General features: G+C 40.0%; 1 protein-coding gene across 2 annotated transcripts in view; it reads left to right on the forward strand.

Annotated features, from left to right (window-relative positions):
* LOC123504914 (proteasome activator complex subunit 4-like) overlaps positions 1–22990 on the forward strand; it is a 56295-nt gene that overhangs the window by 30497 nt on the left and 2808 nt on the right. For both annotated transcript variants that reach the window (XM_045255830.1, XM_045255831.1), the window contains 21 exons: positions 6051–6237; positions 7854–7943; positions 8302–8520; positions 8796–8894; positions 9049–9186; positions 10534–10749; positions 10945–11102; positions 11561–11653; positions 12040–12229; positions 12509–12766; positions 13087–13216; positions 14850–15040; positions 18506–18696; positions 18944–19073; positions 19479–19618; positions 19744–19845; positions 20270–20465; positions 20631–20745; positions 21262–21496; positions 21881–22012; positions 22300–22980. In XM_045255830.1, coding sequence (XP_045111765.1) covers positions 6051–6237; positions 7854–7943; positions 8302–8520; positions 8796–8894; positions 9049–9186; positions 10534–10749; positions 10945–11102; positions 11561–11653; positions 12040–12229; positions 12509–12766; positions 13087–13216; positions 14850–15040; positions 18506–18696; positions 18944–19073; positions 19479–19618; positions 19744–19845; positions 20270–20465; positions 20631–20745; positions 21262–21496; positions 21881–22012; positions 22300–22980 — 3891 coding nt within the window. The remainder of the gene's footprint in view (positions 1–6050; positions 6238–7853; positions 7944–8301; positions 8521–8795; positions 8895–9048; positions 9187–10533; positions 10750–10944; positions 11103–11560; positions 11654–12039; positions 12230–12508; positions 12767–13086; positions 13217–14849; positions 15041–18505; positions 18697–18943; positions 19074–19478; positions 19619–19743; positions 19846–20269; positions 20466–20630; positions 20746–21261; positions 21497–21880; positions 22013–22299; positions 22981–22990) is intronic.

The following is a 22990-nucleotide window of genomic DNA, read 5'->3' on the forward strand; positions in this document are numbered from 1 at the left end:
AGACATCTACCGAAACGATAATTTACTCCAAGCGAGGTCTAATTGCACTAGTTCACGGGGTGCTGTGAACCTTCAATTAACCCGCTAAGACCGATGGCCGCAAAATTCGCACCCTCCCATTACCGCAATTATCATAAAAAAATCAACTCTTATAAATTACTCTGGAAAAAAATCTGCTGTTAGTAGACATGACAATGCATCATCCTACAAGTTTTTATTGCTCTACTCACTATGGTTGTCTCAGAATAATAACCGATAATTGGAGAAGATTGTGGTAGCGGCAACTCGGGGGAGGTGCTTTTATGTGTATTCTTACATAATGTAAGGCACTGCTCATGTTTTTATGTGTTTTCACATGTTTTTCGTGTTTTCACTCATATTGGCTGATTATAGTTACGTATGTTTTATCAAGCGTGGGTGACGATGTTGTCACAATAGCGGGTTGGGATCTACCTCCAACCTGTGCACTTTCCGTCTTGTCCCGCCTTGTCTATCACTTTATCACTAAACTTTAGCTTCCTCTTAGCACCAGTAGCCATAGTTGTAAATAATAGTTCCTTAAATAAGTAAATACGTAAATACGTAAATAATTATCACATGCGACGACGCTCACGCACCTCACAGAAATTTGCAGGAGACTAGCTGGCTAGAGCCTAATTAGCAAGGTGGTCAAGCCCACCATCTATCTCTCTCTTACTTTCCTTCACCCTTCTCTTCCCACCCACTTTCTCTTCAGCTAGCTACCTCCTCTCTTCACCCCCCTTAAAAAAAAAAAAAAAAAAAAAAAAAAAAAAAAGCTGGCTAGAGCGGTGTGCTTCCTGGGAGCCGACAGTACTACCATAGGCCTACGTCATGACCAAATATAGCAGCGCTACCAATGCTAGCGCGGTTTTTATTAGCGCTCAAAGTAGCTGCCCCATTTAAGGACTGTCGGAAGTGTGCAATTTAAGGCCTGTCGGACTTTACGGGTTAAAGCTGGTTGTGATCTCGTTGAACGTTTTCCTTTGTGTCTCACAACTCAAAGGGGCAGTCACAGCTTGCCCTCTAAAGGCAACTCTTTTTCTTCACACAAAACTACATGCACTTACCACACATACACCCTTCACTTGAAATTCATAATTAAAAAAATGACGACTCCAAATCCAGCCTCGGAGTCCCCTTCTGGGGAAGGGACCAGAAATGTTCCCAGGTCAGACTCCTTTCCTGATAATGACCCAAAATGTCTTGACACTTCCCTCAACTTTTTCTACATTAACTTCTGCAATATTCACAGTCTTAGATCTAATTTTCAATCTGTGGAACACCACCTCTCCTCTACTAAACCTCATCTTTTCCTCACTGAAACACAGCTGTCTGAGGCAACTGACAGTAGCTCCTTCTTTATTCCCTCCTACTTTCTCTATTCTCATTTTCGTTCCAAAGCAGGATGCTGCATCTATGTTCACAGCGACTTAACTTGCTCTCATGCCCATGCTCTTGAATCTTCCAAGTTTCTATCGTTTGGCTTCGACTCAACAGTCACTCTCTAACTACATTCATCTGTGTTGTCTATCTCTCCTCTAACTCCTCTGACTATAGTAAATTCTTTGACTATTTAATTTCCAAGGTGGAGCACATTCTGACTCTCTACCCTTTCACAGAGATCTCCATCCTTTGAGATTTCAATGTTCACCACCAGCTTTGGCTTTTCTCTCCCTTCACTGACCATCCTGGTGAACTTGCCTTCAACTTTGCTATCCTCCATGACCTAGAGCAGGGGCGGGCAACCTCCTTCCCGTGGGCCACATTTGGCCCGTGAAGGCTTAGCGTCCGGCCCGCCACCCTGCTAAGCTTTATTAATGCAATCCGGCCCGCGGACCTCCCACTAAAAGTTATGAAGTCTCCCGCATCCTTGCTCGCCGAATGAAGCCATTCGCGGATGGGGACTTCATCAAGGAATGCCTCCTCGCTGTAGTGGACTCCGTCTGTCCAGAGCAGCGTTCCGCCTTTGAGAAAGTGAGCCTTTCGTCCCGCACCGTTCGTCGCCGCATCGAGGATATGTCGGACAACGTGCATGACTCACTCAAAACACGCAGCTCAAATTTCGTCGCCTTTTCCCTCGCTCTGGATGAGAGCACCGACACAAAGGACACGGCCCAGCTGTCTGTTTTCATCCGCGTCACCGCTGACCTTCAAGTGTGTGAGGAATTCCTCCAGCTTGTCCCGCTGCACGACACCACCACTGGGCAAGACATCTGCGACGCCGTGCTTCTGTGTGTTGATCAGCACTCCCTGGACCTCTCCCGTCTTGTGTGTGTTACGACCGACGGTGCCCCGGCGATGGTTGATGAGAAGAAGGCGCCGCCGCTGCTAGTGCGTCACTGTGAAGCCGCCGGGTACACTCAGCCCATTAACAAGATGCACTGCATCATCCACCAAGAGTCCCTGTGTGCTAAGTCTGCCAACCTCGTTGGTGTCATGTCTGTCGTGGTGAAGGTCGTCAACTCCATCCTCTCCCGCAGCCTTAACCATCGTCAGTTCCAGGCACTGATGGATGAGGTGAACGTGCACTACAACGACCTGCTCTACTTCTGTGAGGTACGCTGGCTGAGTCGAGGGGCCATGCTGTCTCGGGTATGCGACCTTCAGCAGGAGATTGCTACCTTTCTACGTCAGAAGAATCTTCCCCACGCTGATCAGTTCTCTGATCCGCGGTGGCTAGCTCGCCTGGCCCTGCTCACGGACATCACGGCGCACCTGAACACCCTCAACGTGAAGCTGCAAGGCAAAGACATTCTCGTGACAGACATGTACGCGCACATCACTGCCTTCGAGGTTAAACTGCGCTTGTGGGAGGCTGAATTGGCTTCTGGTCAGTTTGTGCATTTTCCTCGCCTTGCTGCATGTGCCCCTGACGATGTGGACCTGGGCACTTGCGTTAGTGTCGTCAACTCTACGTGAGGAATTTGCTTCCGTTTGCAGGAGTCAGGGTGCTGGCTGCAGACTTCAAGCTTTCACTGCTCCCTTGACTTCCCGTGGAAGACGCCCTGCCTCCTGCAGATGGAATTGGTGGAGCTGCAGTGCAACGATGAAATGAAGGCGAAATTCTGCATCTCTTCTCCGTTGTCCTTCTTCCGCGACATCGTTCTCCCTTCTAACAATTTTCAAAATACATTGCATGTCCAACACATTGTGGCCATGTTCGCAGCACCTACTGCTGTGAACAGCTCTTCTCAAAATGAGGTACACGAAGTCTCACCTTCGCTCCCAACTCTCGGACCGCCACCTCAATGACATTCTTCTGTTGTCTACCTCAACCATCAAGCCAGACATGGAAATGCTTCTTCATGGCAAACAGCACCAGCAGTCTCATTGATTTGTAGAGTGTTCAATGCAATTTTTGTACAATTTTTTTCACGTAATCAATGTATTATACAAAATATAGTATTTCTGAGATTTTGTTTTTCACTGCGGCTCGCGACCTCCTTCCAAGAGTCTCATCTGGCACTCACTCTAAAAAGGATGCCTGCCCCTGACCTAGAGCAACTGGTGCAACATCCTACTCATATTCCTGACCATTAGACACGCTCAACATTCTTGATCTCTTCCGTACCTCTAATCCTTCTGCTTATGCTGTTACCCTATCTTCTCCGTTGGGCTCCTCCAATCACAATCTCATTTTTGTATCTTGTCCTATTTTTCCAATCTCTCCTCAAAATCCCCCAAAGCGGAGGTGCCTCTGGCATTTTGCCTCTGCCAGATGTGGGGGACCTGAGAAAGTAGTATGCTGATTTTCCCTGGAATGATTACTGTTTCCATGTCAGAGACCCATCTCTTTGTGTTGAGGTGTTAGTATCTGGCATGGAGGTGTACATTCCTCATTCTTTTTCTCAACCTAAACCTTCTATTCTAAACCTTGGTTTAGCACAGCCTGTTCTTGTGCTATATATGATAGAAAAGTTGCCCACCAAAGGTACTTGAGCTTTCCATCTCCTGAATCTTATGCACTTTATATTTCTGCCCAGAATCATGCCAAGTCTGTTCTTCAACTTGCCAGACACTCCTTCATAAATAGAAAATGTCAAAATCTTTCAAACTCTAACTCCCCTCGTGACTTCTGGGATCTAGCAAAAAACATCTCCAATTACTTCATTTCATCTTTCCTTCCTTTATTTTGTCCTGATGGCACCACTGTTGCTAAAGCTGAACTCTTCTGTTAAACCTTTGCTCACAACTCCATCTTGGATGATTCTAGGCTTGTCCCTCCCTCTCCTCCTCTGTGACTATTTCATGTGTACAATTAAAATTCTTCATAATGATGTTTTCCATGCCCTCTCTGGCCTAAACCCTTGGAAGGCTTATAGACCCAATGGGGTCGCTCCTATTGTTCTCAAAATCTGTGCTTCCGTGCTTGCACCTTGCCTGGCCAATCTCCTCCAACTTTGTCTATTGACTTTTACTTTTCCTTCTTGCTGGAAGTTTTCCTACATTCAGCCTGTTACTAAAAAGGTGACCATTCTAATCCCTCAAACTACCATTCTATAGCCTTAATCTTTTGCTTCCAGAATAGGAAGATTCTTAAAAATCTGTAACCTCGCAATCTTCTATCTGATCACTAGTATGGCGTCCGTCAATGTTGCTCTACTGGTGATCTTCTGGCTTTCCTTACTGAGTCTTGGTCATCCTCTTTTAGTGATTTCAGTGAAACTTGCTTTTGCATTAGGCATATCAAAAGCTTTAGATGGAGTCTGGCATAAAGCATTGATTTCAAAATTGCCCTCCTACAGATTCTATCCTTCTCTCTGCCACTTTATCTCAAGTTTCCTTTCCAACGGTTCTATTGCTGCTGTGGTATACAGCCACTGATCTTCTCTTAAATATATTAATAGTGGTGTTCCTCAGGGTTCTTTCCTGTCTCCCACTCTCTTTCTATTATTCATTAATCTACTCTTACGCAGATGATACTACTCTACATATTTCCATATCCTTTCAGAGATAACCAACCCTTCAGGAAGTCAACAGATCACGCAGGGACGCCACAGAACGCCTGACTTCTGGTCTTTCTAAGATTTCTGATTGGGGCATAGAAAATCTAGTAGTTTTCAATGCCTCAAAAACTCAATTCCTCCATCTATCAACTCGACACAACCTTCCAGACAACTATCCCCTCATCTTCAGTGACACTCAACTCTCTCTCTCTTCCACACTGAACAAACATCCTCAGTCTGTTCTGTACTCATAATCTTAACTGGAAACTTCATATCTCATCTCTTGCTAAAACAGCTTCTATGAAGTTAGGCATTCTGAGGCGTCTCCGCCAGTTTTTCTCGCCCCTCCAATTGCTAACTCTGTACAGGGGCCTTATCGGCCCCTGTATGGAGTACTCTTCGCATGTTTGGAGAGGTTCCACTCACACAGTTTTATTAAATAAGGTGGAATCAAAAGCTTTTCATCTCATCAACTCCCCTCTTCTGACTGACTGTCTTCAGCCTCTTTCTCTGCCAAAATGTTGCATCTCTTTCTATCTTTTATTGCTATTTTCTTACTAACTGTTCTACTTATCTTGCTAACTGCATGCCTTCTCAATCATTCATACCTTTCACTGGCAAACTCTGGAACTCCTTGCCTGCTTCTGTATTTTCGACTTCCTACGACTCGTTTTCTTTTAAGAGGAAGGTATCAAGACATTTGCTCCCTAATTTTGGCTGATGCTTTTCTTTCCTGTAAAGAAGCAGCACTCATGTGGGCCTTTTTTTATTATTATTTATTATTATTTTTTTTTTTTATCCTTGGCTGGCCCTCTATCCTACATAAAAAAAAAAAACATACTGCAGTGTTGTATTAATATTCCCTTATATATTTCTATGGGCTTCCCATTTGGCAAATGGAACTGTTGTGCTTACCAAGCCTGGTAAGACAAACAGAATTTGTTCATTCAGTGATTCCTTGAACCACCTCTGTAACAATAGTATTTTGAATGTGTGTACATGTATTTTTGTAATGAAATGAATATGTGAGATTACTCTTGTGGAAATGTAATGTAGTAATATTATGTTTTTTCTTTCATGTAGGCTTTATTCATCATTAGAAACCACCACTGAGCCTCATTGCTTGACTGCTTCCTTGGAATGTGTAGTGTGTGTGGCACGGGCTCTTGTCCGTGGAGGGAAGCACTACCCTGAGGGCCAGACTCATGTTATTCCTCTGCTCATCCAGACACTTCCTGGCATTGACCCTAATGATATAAAGAAGTGCATGGTAAGCATTTTGTATGTATGCATTTTGACAGGCAGACATCCACATGTGCAAAACAAAGATTGTTTTGCATTTTTTGAATAAATTTTTCTTAATAGAATAGGTACATGCTTTCTCTACTAGTTGAGTATGTTTAAGAAAAGAACTAAAAGAATGATTAAGTTATTAAGAAATAATGTGTTTATTGTTGTATGACACAGGCCTTTCTCTAAACAAGTGTGATGGCACTGTGAAAAATAAAAACCTTCACAGAAGTTTTGAAGCTTGAATACTTTTGCTTTCTGTTTCAGTAAAATGAAATTTTAAAAATTTACACAATCTGAAATTTTTTTTTTGGAGACATTTTTACTGATATGTTTATGTTCTTACTGCATTTAGTTATTTTTCATACTTTTAATGTGTTTTTTACATTTTAACAGCATTTTGATGATGCACTTATCTGTATGTGTGTCATAAAATATATATATATATATATATATATATATATATATATATATATATATATATATATATATATATATATATATATATTCATATTTGAAGTCATGCAGAAAAGTATGTACAAATGATTTTGATATTGTGGATGAAAATATATAGAAAATACAGTACAGTATGATAAGGTATCTGAAATCCACATTGAGAGCATGAATGACAGTGATATATTTCACAGAAAGGTTTGCTGATTCTGATAAAATTGTTGTAAAAGCTCTAAACTTAAAAAAAAATTGTACCAACAAGAATAAGGCTACTTTTCTACATGACTCCACATACAAACAAACATATGTACTTGCAGCTATATTTCACAGATCTTATTTTGACTAAATGGTTTTAATATTTGTGTCCTATTTGCCTGTAGCAGGATGATGTCCCTCTTAGGGAATAGTTGAAGTACACACACACACACACACACACACACACACACACACAAGATGTCTGAGAGATATGAAAAAATATAGTTTCCCGCAGAGATGTAATGAGACGTGGAACAGTTTAGATGAAGAAGTAGTGTCTGCAACGAGTGTGCACACTTTTAAAGTAAGATTGGATAAGTGTAGATATGGAGACGGGGCCACACGAGCATAAAGCCCAGGCCCTGTAAAACTACAACTAGGTAAATACAACTAGGTAAATACACACACACACACACACACACACACACACACACACACACACACACACACACACACACACACACACACACACACACACACACCTCTGCACCCACTCCCTTTAAACAAAGCTTTTCCTCATCCCTTTCTCTCTGTTTGGTTTCACTGGGAGCCTTCACATCTCTCTTTAATGTATTACCATGATTACCTTGTAATTTTTTTCATGCTGCCTACTCATACAACTCAGTATATGATTTTATGTATTTTCTTTTTTGCTAGTAGGAGCTGGTAGTATTAGAAGGAATCAAACTTTGTCCCATGTTCTTTTTAAGTAGAAACGTGAACATATTTTTAAGTGGAGACATGAATATGGAGATGTGTATAATTGTACAGCGTGTTAGAAGTGATATAGTATACATGTTAACCACACAGATTACATCACAGTAGTATACTATTAGGTGGTGGGTTTGTCATGTTTTTTATATTATTCTATATTTATCTGTATTTCAGGTAACATTCCAGTTCATCTATACTCTGGTGACTCTTGTGCCTTTTGTAGACTGTTCATCAGCAACAGAAGAATTCACAGATCTGACAAAGGTAAGCACTGAAGGAGTTGAAATTAGTATAAGTATTCCATGATATGTAATTTGATGATTTAAGTGTTCATGTAATAACAGCAATATTATTGAAGTCCTGGCAAGTGATTTATTATTATCATTTCACAGAACATTAATTGACTAAGAATTGCTTACATATTTATAACTAACTTGTACTGAGTTTCTTAGAATTAATGAGTATTGTAATTAATTATTAATTAGAAGTACATAAACTAAATATATCTTTTGACACAAGCTGCACATTGAGCATAACTGTTAATAAAATATCCTTTCATATTTGCAAAAGTAAATCCAAATTATAGCTTAATATTTTCTTATACAACTTTATTTTTTATCAGTGGGAGCAAGAAGTGTGCCTGCAGACAGCAAATTTTGAAGATTTTGTTCTCCAATTTATGGATCGCTGTTTTGCTCTAATTGAAAATTCTACCCTTGAACAAATTACACAGCAAGACAGGGAAACAGAAAAGATGAACAGGGAGGAAAACATGCTGGAAATGGGACTTTCTTCTACATTTTCTGCCATCATTACTCAAGCACATCCAAAGATATATGATGTAAGTTGATTGTAATTGAGTCTGCTTCTTCCCTGAATAGTTTTTGGATGATTTCATAGAAATTATTGTAAGGTAATTTTTCTTTTATCAGAAAAGTTTAAATTTAGTGACAATTTTCATAGTTAAGTAATATGTATCAATGTTCAGCTATCTTTATGTGAAGCCGAGACAACTTAAAAATCATATTGAGAATGTAGAAATGTACTTTGTGAGTGCCTGTGTTTCCTGTCATTATTAAATGGTTCTCAGTATCCAATGAATTTTTCACTTTTCAGGCTGCCTTACGAAGATTGCAGACATTTATAAAGGGTAAGATGATTGAAATTCATGTTGCTGGGAAGTTTGCGGCCAACATGTGTCGTTCTGCTGTCAAGGTAATGTTTTAGTGTGTTCCTGAAATGTTCTTGCTCTTTTAATCTGAAAAATTTATTGTATATACCTTAATTTGAGTACTATGATATAGCTCAGTGTAATAATGGGTTTGTTGAGCCAAGTGATAACACCTCAGTGTCTGGTCATAATGCACAGGTCAACCCACCGGAGGCCTTGAAGGTGTTTGTTCCTGGAGTTTGTCGCCTCCTGCTCACCCTCACAGACAATGAAGAAGTGCAGAATGAAGAACACTTGGATGATGAGCTCCTCTTTAATCTTCTGCTCTTGTCCGAGGTCATTGTTTTTCATTTATTCTTATACATTTGCCAGAAATATTGCATTTAATATGTATACAGGCAACCCCCGTTTAACGAAGGTTCACACAACGAAATTTCGCTACAACGAAGGTTTCATTTTACTACCACCTGCTCGTTTAACGAACACCAAACTCGCTTTAACGAAGTTTTATCCAGGTAATTTTTTCCAAGTTTGAAAGCCCCGCTGTATCACGCAAGCCAACAAGCTTTTGAATACACCAGGAGCTGCAAATACTAAGGCCTGCCTCAGGAGAAATTCTGAGACATCTGTAGAATCAAGATCAAGATCAAGCCTCTCGTGGACAACACGCACCACATAATGGCGTCAGCAGCAGCTCGTCTCCACTCGCTCAACTTACCACCAAAACGACCTGCAATGTGGCCTAGCATTCCTAAGAAGACCAGGATGTCTCTTACTCTGGAAGTGAAGCTGGATATTATTCACAGACACGAAAGAGGAGAGAAAACTATAGCATTGCTGGCCACCATCTTGACTCCATATACTGTCTCTACTATTTTCAAGTCAGCAGACTATTAAGAAGGCTGGTGAGACTGTATCTTCCTAAGGAGACCAGGATGTCTCTTACTCTGGAAGTGAAGCTGGATATTATTCACAGACACGAAAGAGGAGAGAAAACTATAGCATTGCTGGCCACCATCTTGACTCCATATACTGTCTCTACTATTTTCAAGTCAGCAGACTATTAAGAAGGCTGGTGAGACTGTATCTTCCTTGCAAGCTAAAAGAACCACCTGAACTCGTGACTCTACTCTAGACAAAATGGAAAGCCTTGTGGAAATGTGGTACATAAGTTTTGCATGCGGTACAATGATGCGCCCTTTGTTTACATTCCACAGGTTGCTGGTTAGTGTCTTTCCCGTTTCACTTTCCCTCCCTTCATAAATTTAAGATCATCAACATTATAAAGTTACGTACATACATACATTAGTGTACATTATAATGACTTAAATTAAATTTAACTGCCTAAATGTTAAACTTCATAATTTTTACTTTCATTAAAACTTTCACTGTACTATGATGCACTCTCGCTTTGCTTACTCTCAGTGGAATTTCAAGTCAGGGGCTATAATCGGTTCGCTTAATGAAGTTTCGCTTAACGAAGTGTTTTTTAGGAACATAACCCTTTCGTTAAGCGGGGATTGCCTGTATTTGGCCTGTGCTAAAAAAAGAAAAAAAGTGCTAACATATGGGACTTGGAATTTGTGCCTCCATACTTATCTTATGTGCTTATTCATTTATAATGGAATAACAACAGTAATGGCAATGAAATGGATAAAGAACTATAGGCTTTTCAATTTTCAGTTGGTAAGATGCAGTGGATGCCATCTGCTGAAGTACATACCACAGATAACACAAGTGTTGACTCAAACACTGCATCTGAAGAGCAGAGAGGGCTACCATGTGGCAGGATCTGTGCTGTGTTACCTGCTCAAGTATTTAAGTATCTCTATGCCTTCTGAGTACCGATCATTGCCTCACAGTTGGGATACGCCATTCTCCACTTCTTTGCCCATACGGGTAAGATGCTTTCATTAAGAAAATTTGCATGAGGAAGATTGCACACATTCTGGCTATGACATACCATTGATATGCTACCTTATATCCTTAGGTCATGAATTCATTCTGCTTACATTTTTAATGACCGTCTTAACATCAGCATTGTAACACTGTTCTTTTGCATAATCCACACCTAATCCTTTCTCATGAAACAAGCATTGGGGAGAGGCTGGGGATGTGCACAACCTGGGCTTGACATGGATAGAACCAACACAAGCTGAAGAGGAAGCTATACAGGCCCTTGTGCGCACTTTCCTTACCCCTGAACTTGTACTGCTGCGCAAGATTGCCACTGGAGAAAAGGAAGTTTCAAGGTTAATTTCTTTTTGGCTTTTACATATGAAAAAATCAATAAATAAAAAAACTGTTATATTAATAGTGGATAAATTGAGATTATGTAGTATATTATTGTGGTGCAAAAACCCAGAGTTGTATATGATTTTTAACTAGGAAGTATGTAAGTAAAAGCAAACTTTATTGCACATTATACGTGTGTAGATACCACGCCAATACCTCTCAAGAAAGCACTGGAAAGAAATTGCAGTGTTATTTTAGAATTTTCTACTTTCCTTTATTTATTAATTTCCTTTTAATAGAAATACATTTAATCAGTTGGTTAATTTTTTCCACCCTAGTGAAGACAAACTTCAGTCATGGAACATCTCTACATGTGATTCATTTAGTTTACACTACATGCTCACTTAAATCTACTTGGATGTACTTTTGGAGTGACTTTAGAGCAGAGGTGATAGTAACAACAAATTACTTCCAGAGAGGAGTTGCAGCAGTGTTTGAGCATCACGCTTGATATCTTGCTTGGTGCTGGTGCTGTCTTGCCACATTGGGAAGAAGAGCCCATCCCATTGTAAGTACTGATGCTACAAGGGAAATAGCAATTTCTTTTTCCATGGTTGGAAGGCACTATTATAGTAGTAATTTGTGTTATTCTAGCAGTACAATAGTAATATTCAACAAAAAAGGGCAGATAATTCAAGCCTTTGGAATATCTTGTCTCTGGAACTCTCCTTGGAAGGGGTGAAGGAATATGTATATATCCAGAAATCAGCATTTGTACAAGGAGAATTATTTGTTTAAGCAAAGAGGGAGCTTTTGGTTGGGAAGAAGGAGGAAAACAAAAGAAAGTAATGGAACCAAATATTCCAGTGTGCTGTATTTAGGTGACAGTTTGATATGATGATGCATGTGTATGGATTGAAGGAAGTGTATGTAGATGCTACTTTTGCTTTTCAGGGTTGAAATGTCTGTGAAGAAAGACAATTCCAAATTCATTGTCAGAAGTCACAAATTGTCTGTAACTCTTGACTGTGAGAGTTTCCCAACAAATGTGCGCAAAGCTGTTGCTGACGTCATCCTGCAGCTAGTGGATAGACTCCTCTCTCAGGGATCAGATGATGCCAAGTCTCTGTGCAGGGCCATCAATGTCAGTATAACATGTCAAATGTCTTTTTCTTGTTTAATTTTTTTAGCACAATTAATTTTTCTTCAACTAAATTATTATGTTTAAAGTATTTATGGTACATTTCAATATATTTCAAGCTACCAATGGTTGTTTTCATGACATGGACATATATGTAGTTTTATATAAGGAAAGAGATAAAAAATAGTTTTGCATCTTTTGTAAAAGCTATTTAGATTTTTTGTACAGTTTTCTAATGCATTGACTGTGTTCTGTTACTTAATATGTCAATTGTTTTCACAGATATATCATGGGCTGATATTCTTCTATGGTGTTTCAAAAGATGATTTTGATGCAAGATGGAAAAGTTTTCAGTTCATCAAAGATGCAATGGCCAACAAACTCACCAGAAACAAGCAGCACATACGATCACTGCTTATTGAGAGGACTGTTCTTCACCAAGAACATCGTGTCTTGGAGAACAGCGTTACTCATTTGACACAAACGCACAGTGCTGTCATGAACAGTCTTATGTACCTTGCAACTAGTCAATATAGTGAAGTAAGTATTACATCTGACAATCATATCAGGATAAGATAAATGACAAACAGTTTTTCAGTTTCCTGAAGAAAATATTTCATAGCGGTGGATGTAGCAAAATGAAATGGTTTGGTCATCAAGGGAGAGGAAGTGTCAGGCTGAGATGATGATGAGATATGGATGCTACACATGTCATTCCTTTCATAGATATGGGTGGTAGAGTAAAGGAACTTTGAGATGTATTGATAAATATAGGTCAGAGATCTTGAGAAATGTATCAGAATACAGAATAGATTTAAGATTTGCAGTTTTATGTTTCATCATGAACTAATTTTCAACAGGTGAGAAGTAAGAGCCAGCACACCCTGAGTCAAATTTTCCAGTCGTTTCCATACTCATACAAGTTGGTCTTGCCAAGCCTTATCACTTCGCTAAAGGTCAATCCTACAGAGCAACATGAGAAGTTCAAAGGTGAATTATAAGCATCTTTGACTGTCTTCAGTATCTTTCTTACTGCATCTCATACTATCTTTTATCGCTATTTTCATACCAACTGCTTTAACCCTTAAAGTATGGGGGGTTGATTTACTTTCCGTCTGTTACAATGGGGAAAAATCACACCTGTCAAAAATACAAAAAATATTTTTTCCTTATAAAAACATATTTCTTTGTGTTATTCTGAGTACAACGATGTAATTTTTAACATGTTATGACCACTGAGAGCAAAGTTATTGCATATAAGAAAATTCATGGCAGAACCCGCCGCTAAGAAATACCCCTCAAGCTCAGATAACACCACATGCTCTCTCTCTCTCTCTCTCTCTCTCTCTCTCTCTCTCTCTCTCTCTCTCTCTCTCTCTCTCTCTCTCTCTCTCTCTCTCTCTCTCTCTCTCTCTCTCTCTCCTTTTGGGCATTTGAATTTGATGTAAAAGTAGGTACTTTTGCACTTTCATGTCAAGAAAATGCTAACTCAGATATATGAAATGATGTGTAAAACAGGAAAAGAAAAAGAAACCACATATTACAAGTATTGTGGATTTCTATAATAATTGGAATCTGGCAACTCTTATTAGCAATGGGATTCATGTGACTTGGCCGACAAGCACAGTCCTGTAGAGGCAACCAGGGTGACATACTCCAGCGCATTGCTGGAGGGGAATAGGCTATGTGAGGAGGTTTATGAACGTCGCTGTGAGGGTTGGTCTCTGTCTCCCAGATCACTATCAGAATCATTACTGGAGTCTTCACTTTCTTCTGTCTCAGTAAAAAAAATCAGTCTTCATTTTCATCACTCTTCAATGTCATTACCGAATAACACTGACATAACATCACTCGGAGTACTGTTTCCTCCCTCCGGGTGACGGGGGTTGCCATATATTGCCTCAAAATGGGAAAAGATGACCTATTGTGAGGGAACATATGTCTCAAGGCTCAAGCAGATGAGCGAGAAAAGATGCCAGATACCTCCACTTGCCCCAGGACCAATAGTGAGGGGGAGAGATTCAAACGTTTGGCGTGGAAAAATCATGATTACCGGTACGATCCCCGCCTCTCCGCACGCGATGCTACAATCGTACATATACGATCACCGTACTTTAAGGGTTAATGATTTTGCTAAGTGCATGTGTCCTCTCCTGCAGACTTGCTGCATAAAACTTTCTTCTTTCTATCACTACTATTGTGTCCACCTATCTAATGAAAGGGTTTACTAATGCTTTCATTTATTCATCTCTTTCTCTGGAACTACCTGCCTACTTCTGTATATCCATCTTATGATATGAACCCATTTAAGAGAGAGGTTTGTAGACATTTATCACATTCATTTGGCTAACTCTTTTGACCCTGCTCAGGGATCAGCACCTACGTGATCCCTTTTCTTTTCTTTTTAAATTTTTGTTATTTTCTTTTTTACTTTTTTCATTCAGTTTTTGTTGCCCTTGGCTGGTTCACTTCCTTCACTGAAAAAAAGTGTGATTTCTGTATGTATATTAAAAAGTATGAATTTATCTGAGTCACAAAGCAGCTCCAGGATAGAGATTTGTTGCCTAGATGTAGGTATTCTTATGATCTAAATTTGAATTGCAATATCTTTCCAATTTAACAGGAAGTCTGTACCTCTTATTGGGAAGACAAGGGAAACCTCTGATGGTGCGTCGTGACTGGGAGTCTCTCAACATGGTGTGGCCAGCATTGATTGCATCCCAGCACTCTGAGAAGCCGTCTATAATCAGACTAATGAATGCTCTGTCTGACACTGTTTTTTACTACATGGAACTTTTCACTATATACCAACAAGTAAGTTCCTTTTTGTCTTATTTTGAAATAAGACATCTGTCTTTATACCAGGCTGACATCTCCTGTGAAGAAAGGTTTGCTCAAACAAACATGATGTCCAGCATGTTATGCTGGATATCATTGACACAAAGACACCCCTAGTCTCCTTAAATGTTTCTGTTTCAGTTTGTATATTTGTACACTCTTAAGTCCCACTTCATCTCCAACATTGTATATATTGAAACCTCTGCATCTTTGTAATCTAACTTTTTTTTTTTTTTTTTTTTTTTTTACATAGGGAAGAGGGCCAGCCAAGGGCAAAAAAAAGAAAGTTAGAAATAGGCTCACTTGAGCGCTGGCTCTCCAAAGACTTCAAAAAGTGCCAAAACCGCCAGCCAGAATTAGGGGAGCAAATGCCTCGATACCTCCCTCTTAAAAGAAGACAAGTTGTAGGAATTTGGAAATACAGATGCAGGGAGGGAGTTCCAGAGTTTACCATTGAAAGGGATGAATGATTGAGTGTACTGGTTAACTCTTGCATTAGAGAGTTGGACAGAATAGGGATGAGAGGAAGAAGAAAGCCTTGTGCAGCGTGGCCGCAGGAGGAGGGAAGGCATGCAGTTAGCAAGATCAGTAGAACAGTTACCATGAAAATAGTGATAAAATATAGAAAGGGATGCAACATTTCGGCGGTGAGAAAGAGACTGAAGACAGTTAGTCAGAGGATGGGAGTTGATGAGACGAAGGGCTTTTGATTCCACCCTATCAGGCAAAGCTGTGTGACTGGAACCCCCCAAACATGCAAAGAGTACTCCATACAGAGACGGATAAGGCCCTTAAGCAGTTGGAGGGGCGAGAAAAACTGTCGGAGACGCCTCAGAACACCTAATTTCATAGAAGCTGTTTTAGCAAGAGATGAGATGTGAAGTTTCCAGTTAAGATTATGAGCAAAGGACAGACTGAGGATATTCATTGTGGAAGAAGGAGACAGTAGAGTGTCATTGAAGAAGAGGGGATAGTTGTCTGGAAGGTTGTGTCTAGTTAATAGATGGAGGAATTGAGTTTTTGAGGCATTGAAAACTACTAGATTTTCTCTGCCCCAATAGGAAATCTTAGAAAGATCGGAAGTCAGGCGTTCCGTGGCGTCCCCGCGTGATCTGTTGATTTCCTGAAGGGTTGGACGTCTCTGAAAGAACGTGGAAATATGTAGGGTGGTATCATCAGCGTAGGAGTGGATAGGGCAAGAAGTTTGGTTAAGAAGGTCATTAATGAATAATAGAAAGAGAGTGGGTGACAGGACAGAACCCTGAGGAACACCACTATTAATAGGTTTAGGAGAAGAACAGTAGCCGTCTACCACAGCAGCAATAGAGCGGTCGGAAAGGAAACTTGAGATAAAGTTGCAGAGAGAAGGATAGAAGCCGTAGGAGGGCAGTTTTGAAATCAAAGCTTTATGCCAGACTCTATCAAAAGCTTTTGATATGTCTAACGCAACAGCAAAAGTTTCACCGAAATCTCTAAAAGAGGATGACCAAGACTCAGTAAGGAAAGCCAGAAGATCACCAGTAGAGCGACCTTGACGGAAGCCATACTGGCGATCAGACAGAAGATTGTGAAGTGACAGATGTTTGAGAATCTTCCTATTCAGGATAGATTCAAAAACTTTAGACAAGCAAGAGATTAAAGCTATAGGACGGTAGTTTGAGGGGTTAGAACGGTCACCCTTTTTAGGAACAGGCTGAATGTAGGCGAACTTCCAGCAGGAAGGAAAGGTAGAAGTCGATAGACAAAGTTGGAAGAGTTTGGCCAGGCAAGGTGCAAGCACAGAAGCACAGTTTTTGAGAACAATAGGAGGGACCCCATCAGGTCCATAAGCCTTCCGAGGGTTTAGGCCAGCAAGGGCATGGAAAACATCATTACGAAGAATTTTGATTGTAGACATGAAATAGTCAGAGGGAGGAGGAGAGGGAGGACAAGCCCAGAATCGTCCAAGGTGGAGTTGTGAGCAAAGGTTTGAGAAAAGAGTTCAGCTTTAGAGACAGAAGAGATGGCAGTGGTGCCATCAGGATGAAATAAAGGAGGAAAGATGAAGAAGTGAAGTTATTTGAGATGTTTTTGGCTAGATGCCAGAAGTCACGAGGAGAGTTTGAGTTTGAAAGATTTTGACATTTCCTATTTATGAAAGAGTGTTTGGCAAGTTGAAGAACAGACTTGGCATGATTCCGGCAGAGATATAAAGTGCATGAGATTCAGGAGATGGAAGGCTCAAGTACCTTTTGTGGGCAACCTCTCTATCATGTATAGCACGAGAACAGGCTGAGTTAAACCAAGGTTTAGAAGGTTTAGATTGAGAAAAAGAATGAGGAATGTACGCCTCCATGCCAGATACTAACACCTCTGTTATGCGTTCAGCACAAAGAGATGGGTCTCTGACACGGAAGCAATAATCATTCCAGGAAAATCAGCATAATACCTCCTCAGGTCCCCCCAACTGGCAGAGGCAAAATGCCAGAGGCACCTTCGCTTTGGGAGATCCTGCGGAGGGATTGGAAAAATAGGACAAGATACAGAAATGAGATTGTGATCGGAGGAGCCCAACGGAGATGAAAGGGTGACAGCATAAGCAGAAGGGTTAGAGGTGAGGAAGAGATCAAGAATGTTGGGCGTGTCTCCAAGACGGTCAGGAATACGAGTAGGGTGTTGCACCAGTTGCTCTAGGTCATGGAGGATAGCAAAGTTGAAGGCTAGTTCACCAGGGTGGTCAGTGAAGGAGAGGAAAGCCAAAGCTGGTGGTGAACATTGAAATCTCCAAGAATGGAAATCTCAGCGAAAGGGTAGAGGGACAGAATGTGCTCCACTTTAGAAGTTAAGTAGTCGAAGAAATTACTATAGTCAGAAGAGTTAGGGAGAGATAAACAGCACAGATGAATTTAGTTTGAGAGTGACTGTTAAGTCGTAGCCAGATGGTGGAAAATTCGGAAGACTCAAGAGCGTGGGCACGAGAGCAAGTTAAGTCGTTGCGTACATATACGCAACATCCAGCTTTGGAATGAAAATGAGAATAAAGTAGGAGGGAACAGAGAAGGGGCTACTGTCAGTTGCCTCAGATAGCTGTGTTTCGGTGAGGAAAAGAAGATGAGGTTTAGTAGAGGAGAGGTGGTGTTCCACAGATTGAAAATTAGATCTAAGACTGCGAATGTTGCAGAAGTTAGTGTAGAAAAAGTTAAGGGAGGTGTCAAGGCATTTGTGGTCTTCAACAGGAGAGGTGTCTGACCTGGGGACATTTTTGGTCCCCTCCTCAGAGGGGGACTCCGAGGCGTTGTTTATTTTGGGTCCCATTTTTCTTTTAAATTTTGATTTGGAGTGAAGGGTGTATGTATTTATACTTACATGTTTGTTTATGTTTTTCAAGTTTGGACTTCTTTATCCCTTTTGGTGTTGGAAGTAGTATTATCGCAGGATGTAATGTCAATGTTATGTTTTCAGGTCCCACAACGTGCTGTAAGTGTAGCAGAAGCACTCTTGCAGAGTGACAACCCAAAGGTGAAGGATGGTGTGCTGAGTGCTGAAGTTTTATCTTCTGCTGCCGAAAATGTAAAAAACAAAGGCAGAACCAACCATGAGCTCTACAACAAACTGGTGTCTAGTATTGTGCAACATCTTGAATCTGGAACACTGTAAGTAAATATGTTGATGGTTTACCTTCTCAGTGTGAAAAAATGCCAAGCTAGGGATGTTATTATTGTTAAGCTGAAATATGAAAGTAATTTTTTACTTGAATGGATGCACTACCTTAGTAGGTTGTTATTTTGGGATGGAGAAAGAAAGTACTTGTGATAGGACGCAAGTTGCTTAACAGTTTGTTTACAAATAATGCTGTGTTGATTGACATTCTTATCTGTATACACTCTTGGTCTCCTTCAGGCACTGGAGGATACACAACATAGCGCTCAACCTCCTTGGCTGTTTGGTTCGTCCAGATGTAGTATTTCCAGCAGCAGGTGTCAGGACCTTCACAGCCAATTTGATACATGACAACATACGCATTAGGGAGGTAGGCTAACATTGTAGGCACTAAATCAGTGTTGCCAGGTTTAATTTACAACTGATCATTTTATTTGCCTTGCGTTATGGAGTCTGTGATATGTTGTGTCTTTCCCATTGTTCACCCCTTTTTTCATGGATTAACGTTAAGATTACAGTCTGCACATCTTACCTTTACAGATGATATTCTTTACAGTACTATTTTTTTGGATCATGTAAAGCATTGTCGTCATCTTGTGGCTTCCAATAGATATTTGTTTGTGGCCATCAGTGTGGCAGTACCAGGTGTAATACTAAGCAGCAATGACCTTCATATTATTTGTTGAGTGGAAAAAAAAAAATTTTCCCGATGATTGGGTCGTAGCCAGTCTTTTTTCTTCCCTGATCCATTTCAAGTTGTCTTGGTGATTTTCAGACCTCAATCTTCTATATGCCATGGATTTTGAAGAATCAGAAGAGAAAACACAAGAAAATTGAGATTGATCCATACTCAGTGGATAGTAACCATGAGGTCCCAGCAATTGTATCTCCTGGAGATCATAGACCTGATAATCAGTAAGTGTTTCTTCATTGTAGTATTAATTTGTACTTATTATTTATACTTGGCTGACAGTATAAAAAAATACTTATTTATTTTTAGATTTACATAGATGATGTGATTACTGACACCTTTTCTTCAGATGGATGCAGTATGATAGCAGTAGAAAGGTTACCAGTGAAGAAGAGTGGGAACAGCCCAGATTTGTTGAGAAAACATACTTTGGGTGGTACTGTTGGCCAAAGTAAGTGAATGCTATTTTGTTATTGTTATGTTACCTATTAAAAATTTCTTCTATCAATCAAAATTAAATTGACATTTAAAATGCTTATAGTGCAAATGAGTTATGTTTGTTATGTAAAGGGAATGAGGAATAAATGTAGTCAAAGTGTTCTTAGAATTTCAGATTGTCTGGTAATAAAGGAAGAATTGATTATACTGTGGTGAAAGGAAGAAAATTTACATCTTGCTGAGATGTGAGGTAATTCAGCAGATGAGGATAATATTATGAGAAAACGAAATCACATGACATTGGATTATTGGAAAGATGGAGAGAACAGGAGGCTGAGAGAATAAAGGGATCAATATCTGAAGTTGAAGGATATGAACTAGAACATTTGAAGAATTAATTGCATTAGCATCTTTACAGTTGATCTTATAATTTGCAGGACTATGATGGTATATGCCCCTCCATCCCAGCAACCTCCACTTGACAGAAAGCGAGAAGAACTGACAGAAGAGGAACGGGCAGTGTATGATTTTTTCATTTGCCAAGAGAATGTGGACAAACTTGTGTCATTCTTGTCCCTGGAAGAAAATAAAGAGAGAGACAGCTTCAATACTCGCCGTTTCTGGATGATAAAGGTAACTTGAATTTATCGTTGCATTTATATGAGGTAGGTATTTTTTTTTTAATTTGATCATGAAAATATGGTGAGAGAGAGAGAGAGAGAGAGAGAGAGAGAGAGAGAGAGAAGGGTTAGTATCTACTTGTTCCTGAAATTAAGTTTGTGTATTTGTATTTTTCAGGGACTCTTCAGAAACTTTGGGGATGCTTTCCTCTCTCAGTTTGAGGTTCATTTGGAGCGACTTGTTAAAGAAACTCAAAAAAGCAGCCAAAGATGTGCTGCTGAAGTTATTACAGGTAAGTTTTGTCTGCTGTCATCTTATATCTCAATTTCTCAAACTTTGTCTCCTTCCATGTGGCAGAACAAATAAATCCACATCATTGTATTTCCATAAATGAAAGTACAGTGTCACCTGTGAACATGATTATTGCTCTCAATAATCCTTATATGGATTTTAAGTCTTGTTCTCAGTTTCAGTTTTGTCAGTTAAAGTTAACAGTTTGCCCTTTCACTCCCTAATGTCTAATCAAAAAGCTCAGATTTTTTCTTCAGTAGTTAGTTAGATATGAAAGAGTTGATTTATCTATATCTGTGTGCATGGGATGGGGATCATGGCTTGTGTTGACTAACCATTCCTTCAGAGAGGGATTATATGTGGAGGGCTCATAGGCTCTCTCTCTCTCTCTCTCTCTCTCTCTCTCTCTCTCTCTCTCTCTCTCTCTCTCTCTCTCTCTCTCTCTCTCTCTCTCTCTCTCTCTCTCTCTCTCTCTCTCTCTCTCTATTGTATTCCAAAATTTTTAAAATTTTTCTAGGGATGATTAGAGGCAGTAAACACTGGACATTTTCAAAGCATGAAGCTTTATGGGAAAAGTTGAAACCCATTTTGAGAACTGGGATGGCAAGAGTAACAGTGGAGACAGTGGAGGACTGGGGCACTTGTATGGCCACAGCCAGTGCTGACCGAGACCCCAACAGATTAGCACCTTTGATGGAACTCTTGATGGATGACCCATTAAGAGCCAGTGAAGGAGCATTCAATGGATCAAGGTATTTTGATATAGCAGCAGTATGCAGAATGATGCCATTAATCCAAGCTTGTTGGAATATTTTGTTTTATACGTTTCTTTTTAATAGGTTCATGTAGGTTGGGTAATGTTCTCTTGATTTACTTGGCTGACGGGTTGAATCTTTCTTCTACTTCTATTATTTTATACATATGCAGTTACATCTTAGAAAATGCCTTGAGCGCTGGTGATAAACCGCTCCCTGTATTTCCGGTGCATTACACATTACCTACAAATCAGTCCTGTTGAAATATCTAAGTATTGTATAATATTTTGGAAGGCACTAAAAATTGTCTTTTTGTTATCTATTTCCATAGTACTTGTGTTAGTGTCAATATTTTGGAACCAATTCTGCTATTCTTTACAGTCGAATGTACATGTTGATGGGAGGGTTAGGCCAGCAAGAGTGGCGCGTGTCTGAGTTGAGTCATCGGCTGCTGGATTACCTGAGACCATCACTGTCCCATGCCTACAAGAGTATCAGGGACAGGATGGGCAGGTAAGAATAGAGCACCGTCATGTTAGGGAAACTACTAAACAAACAATGTTGACTTGAGAATCCTCATTCTTTCATGTTGAAAACTAACTTTAGGTGTATTTCTTTATTTGACTTAGTCTTACACTCATGCATGAATACAGAAAAAGTTAGTGTGGTGTTTCAGTTTTTTTAAAATGCTTTCAACATAAATGTAGTCTTTCCTCAGTATTTACAAACATCATAAGTGTTTATGGAAGTAAATCTTATGCCTATGGGGAACTTAACATCCTTATTCTTTCTGTCTTCAGTGTGCTGACTGGGATCTTCATGTATGATTTGGCCCTCCCAGGAGGAGGAACATCACGCTATCCTAGCTGCTCAAAATTCATAGAAGATATTCTTCCTCAGCTGGCACTGCTTATACAGGAACCCAGTACAGATGCAGCAAGTGATGCAGACTCGGATACTGTCAAATATGGGCCATCCGTATCATTTGCTCCTGAAGATGCTTCTCTTTCTCAGTCAGAGAGCAAAATGTTTAGTGATAGTGTGATTCCCTCTGTGATGGATTTAACAAGGGCAACACTCTCAGCAAGTGACAACATAGTAAAGGTTTTAGGTAATGTGCACTCAGAAAATTCTCAAGTATCAATAATAAATCCATTGATAAACCATGTCACTGGACTTGACACCTCAAGTTTTTTGGTTGGAAGAGACAGCAAAGATTTAAGTAGGCTGGGAAAAATCAAACTTAAAGACTGTGACTTATCCTCAGATGTTGTGTATGATTCTGTAAATGTAATGCCATCAGAGGCTGCCAGTTATGAGAAAAATAATTTCCATGAAAATCATGTGAAGAATCCAGTTAATGGATATATTGGAGCCAGTGAAGAAAGAAAAACAGCAGTGCGCTTGATGAACACTGTGTGTCGGTGGCTGGTGGGTCACGTGGGACGCTGCTACAATGGTGTTACAGCCGACATATACAGGTGAGTGAGT

This window comes from Portunus trituberculatus, chromosome 17 (assembly GCF_017591435.1).
Source record: "Portunus trituberculatus isolate SZX2019 chromosome 17, ASM1759143v1, whole genome shotgun sequence".
Classification (NCBI taxonomy): domain Eukaryota; kingdom Metazoa; phylum Arthropoda; class Malacostraca; order Decapoda; family Portunidae; genus Portunus; species Portunus trituberculatus.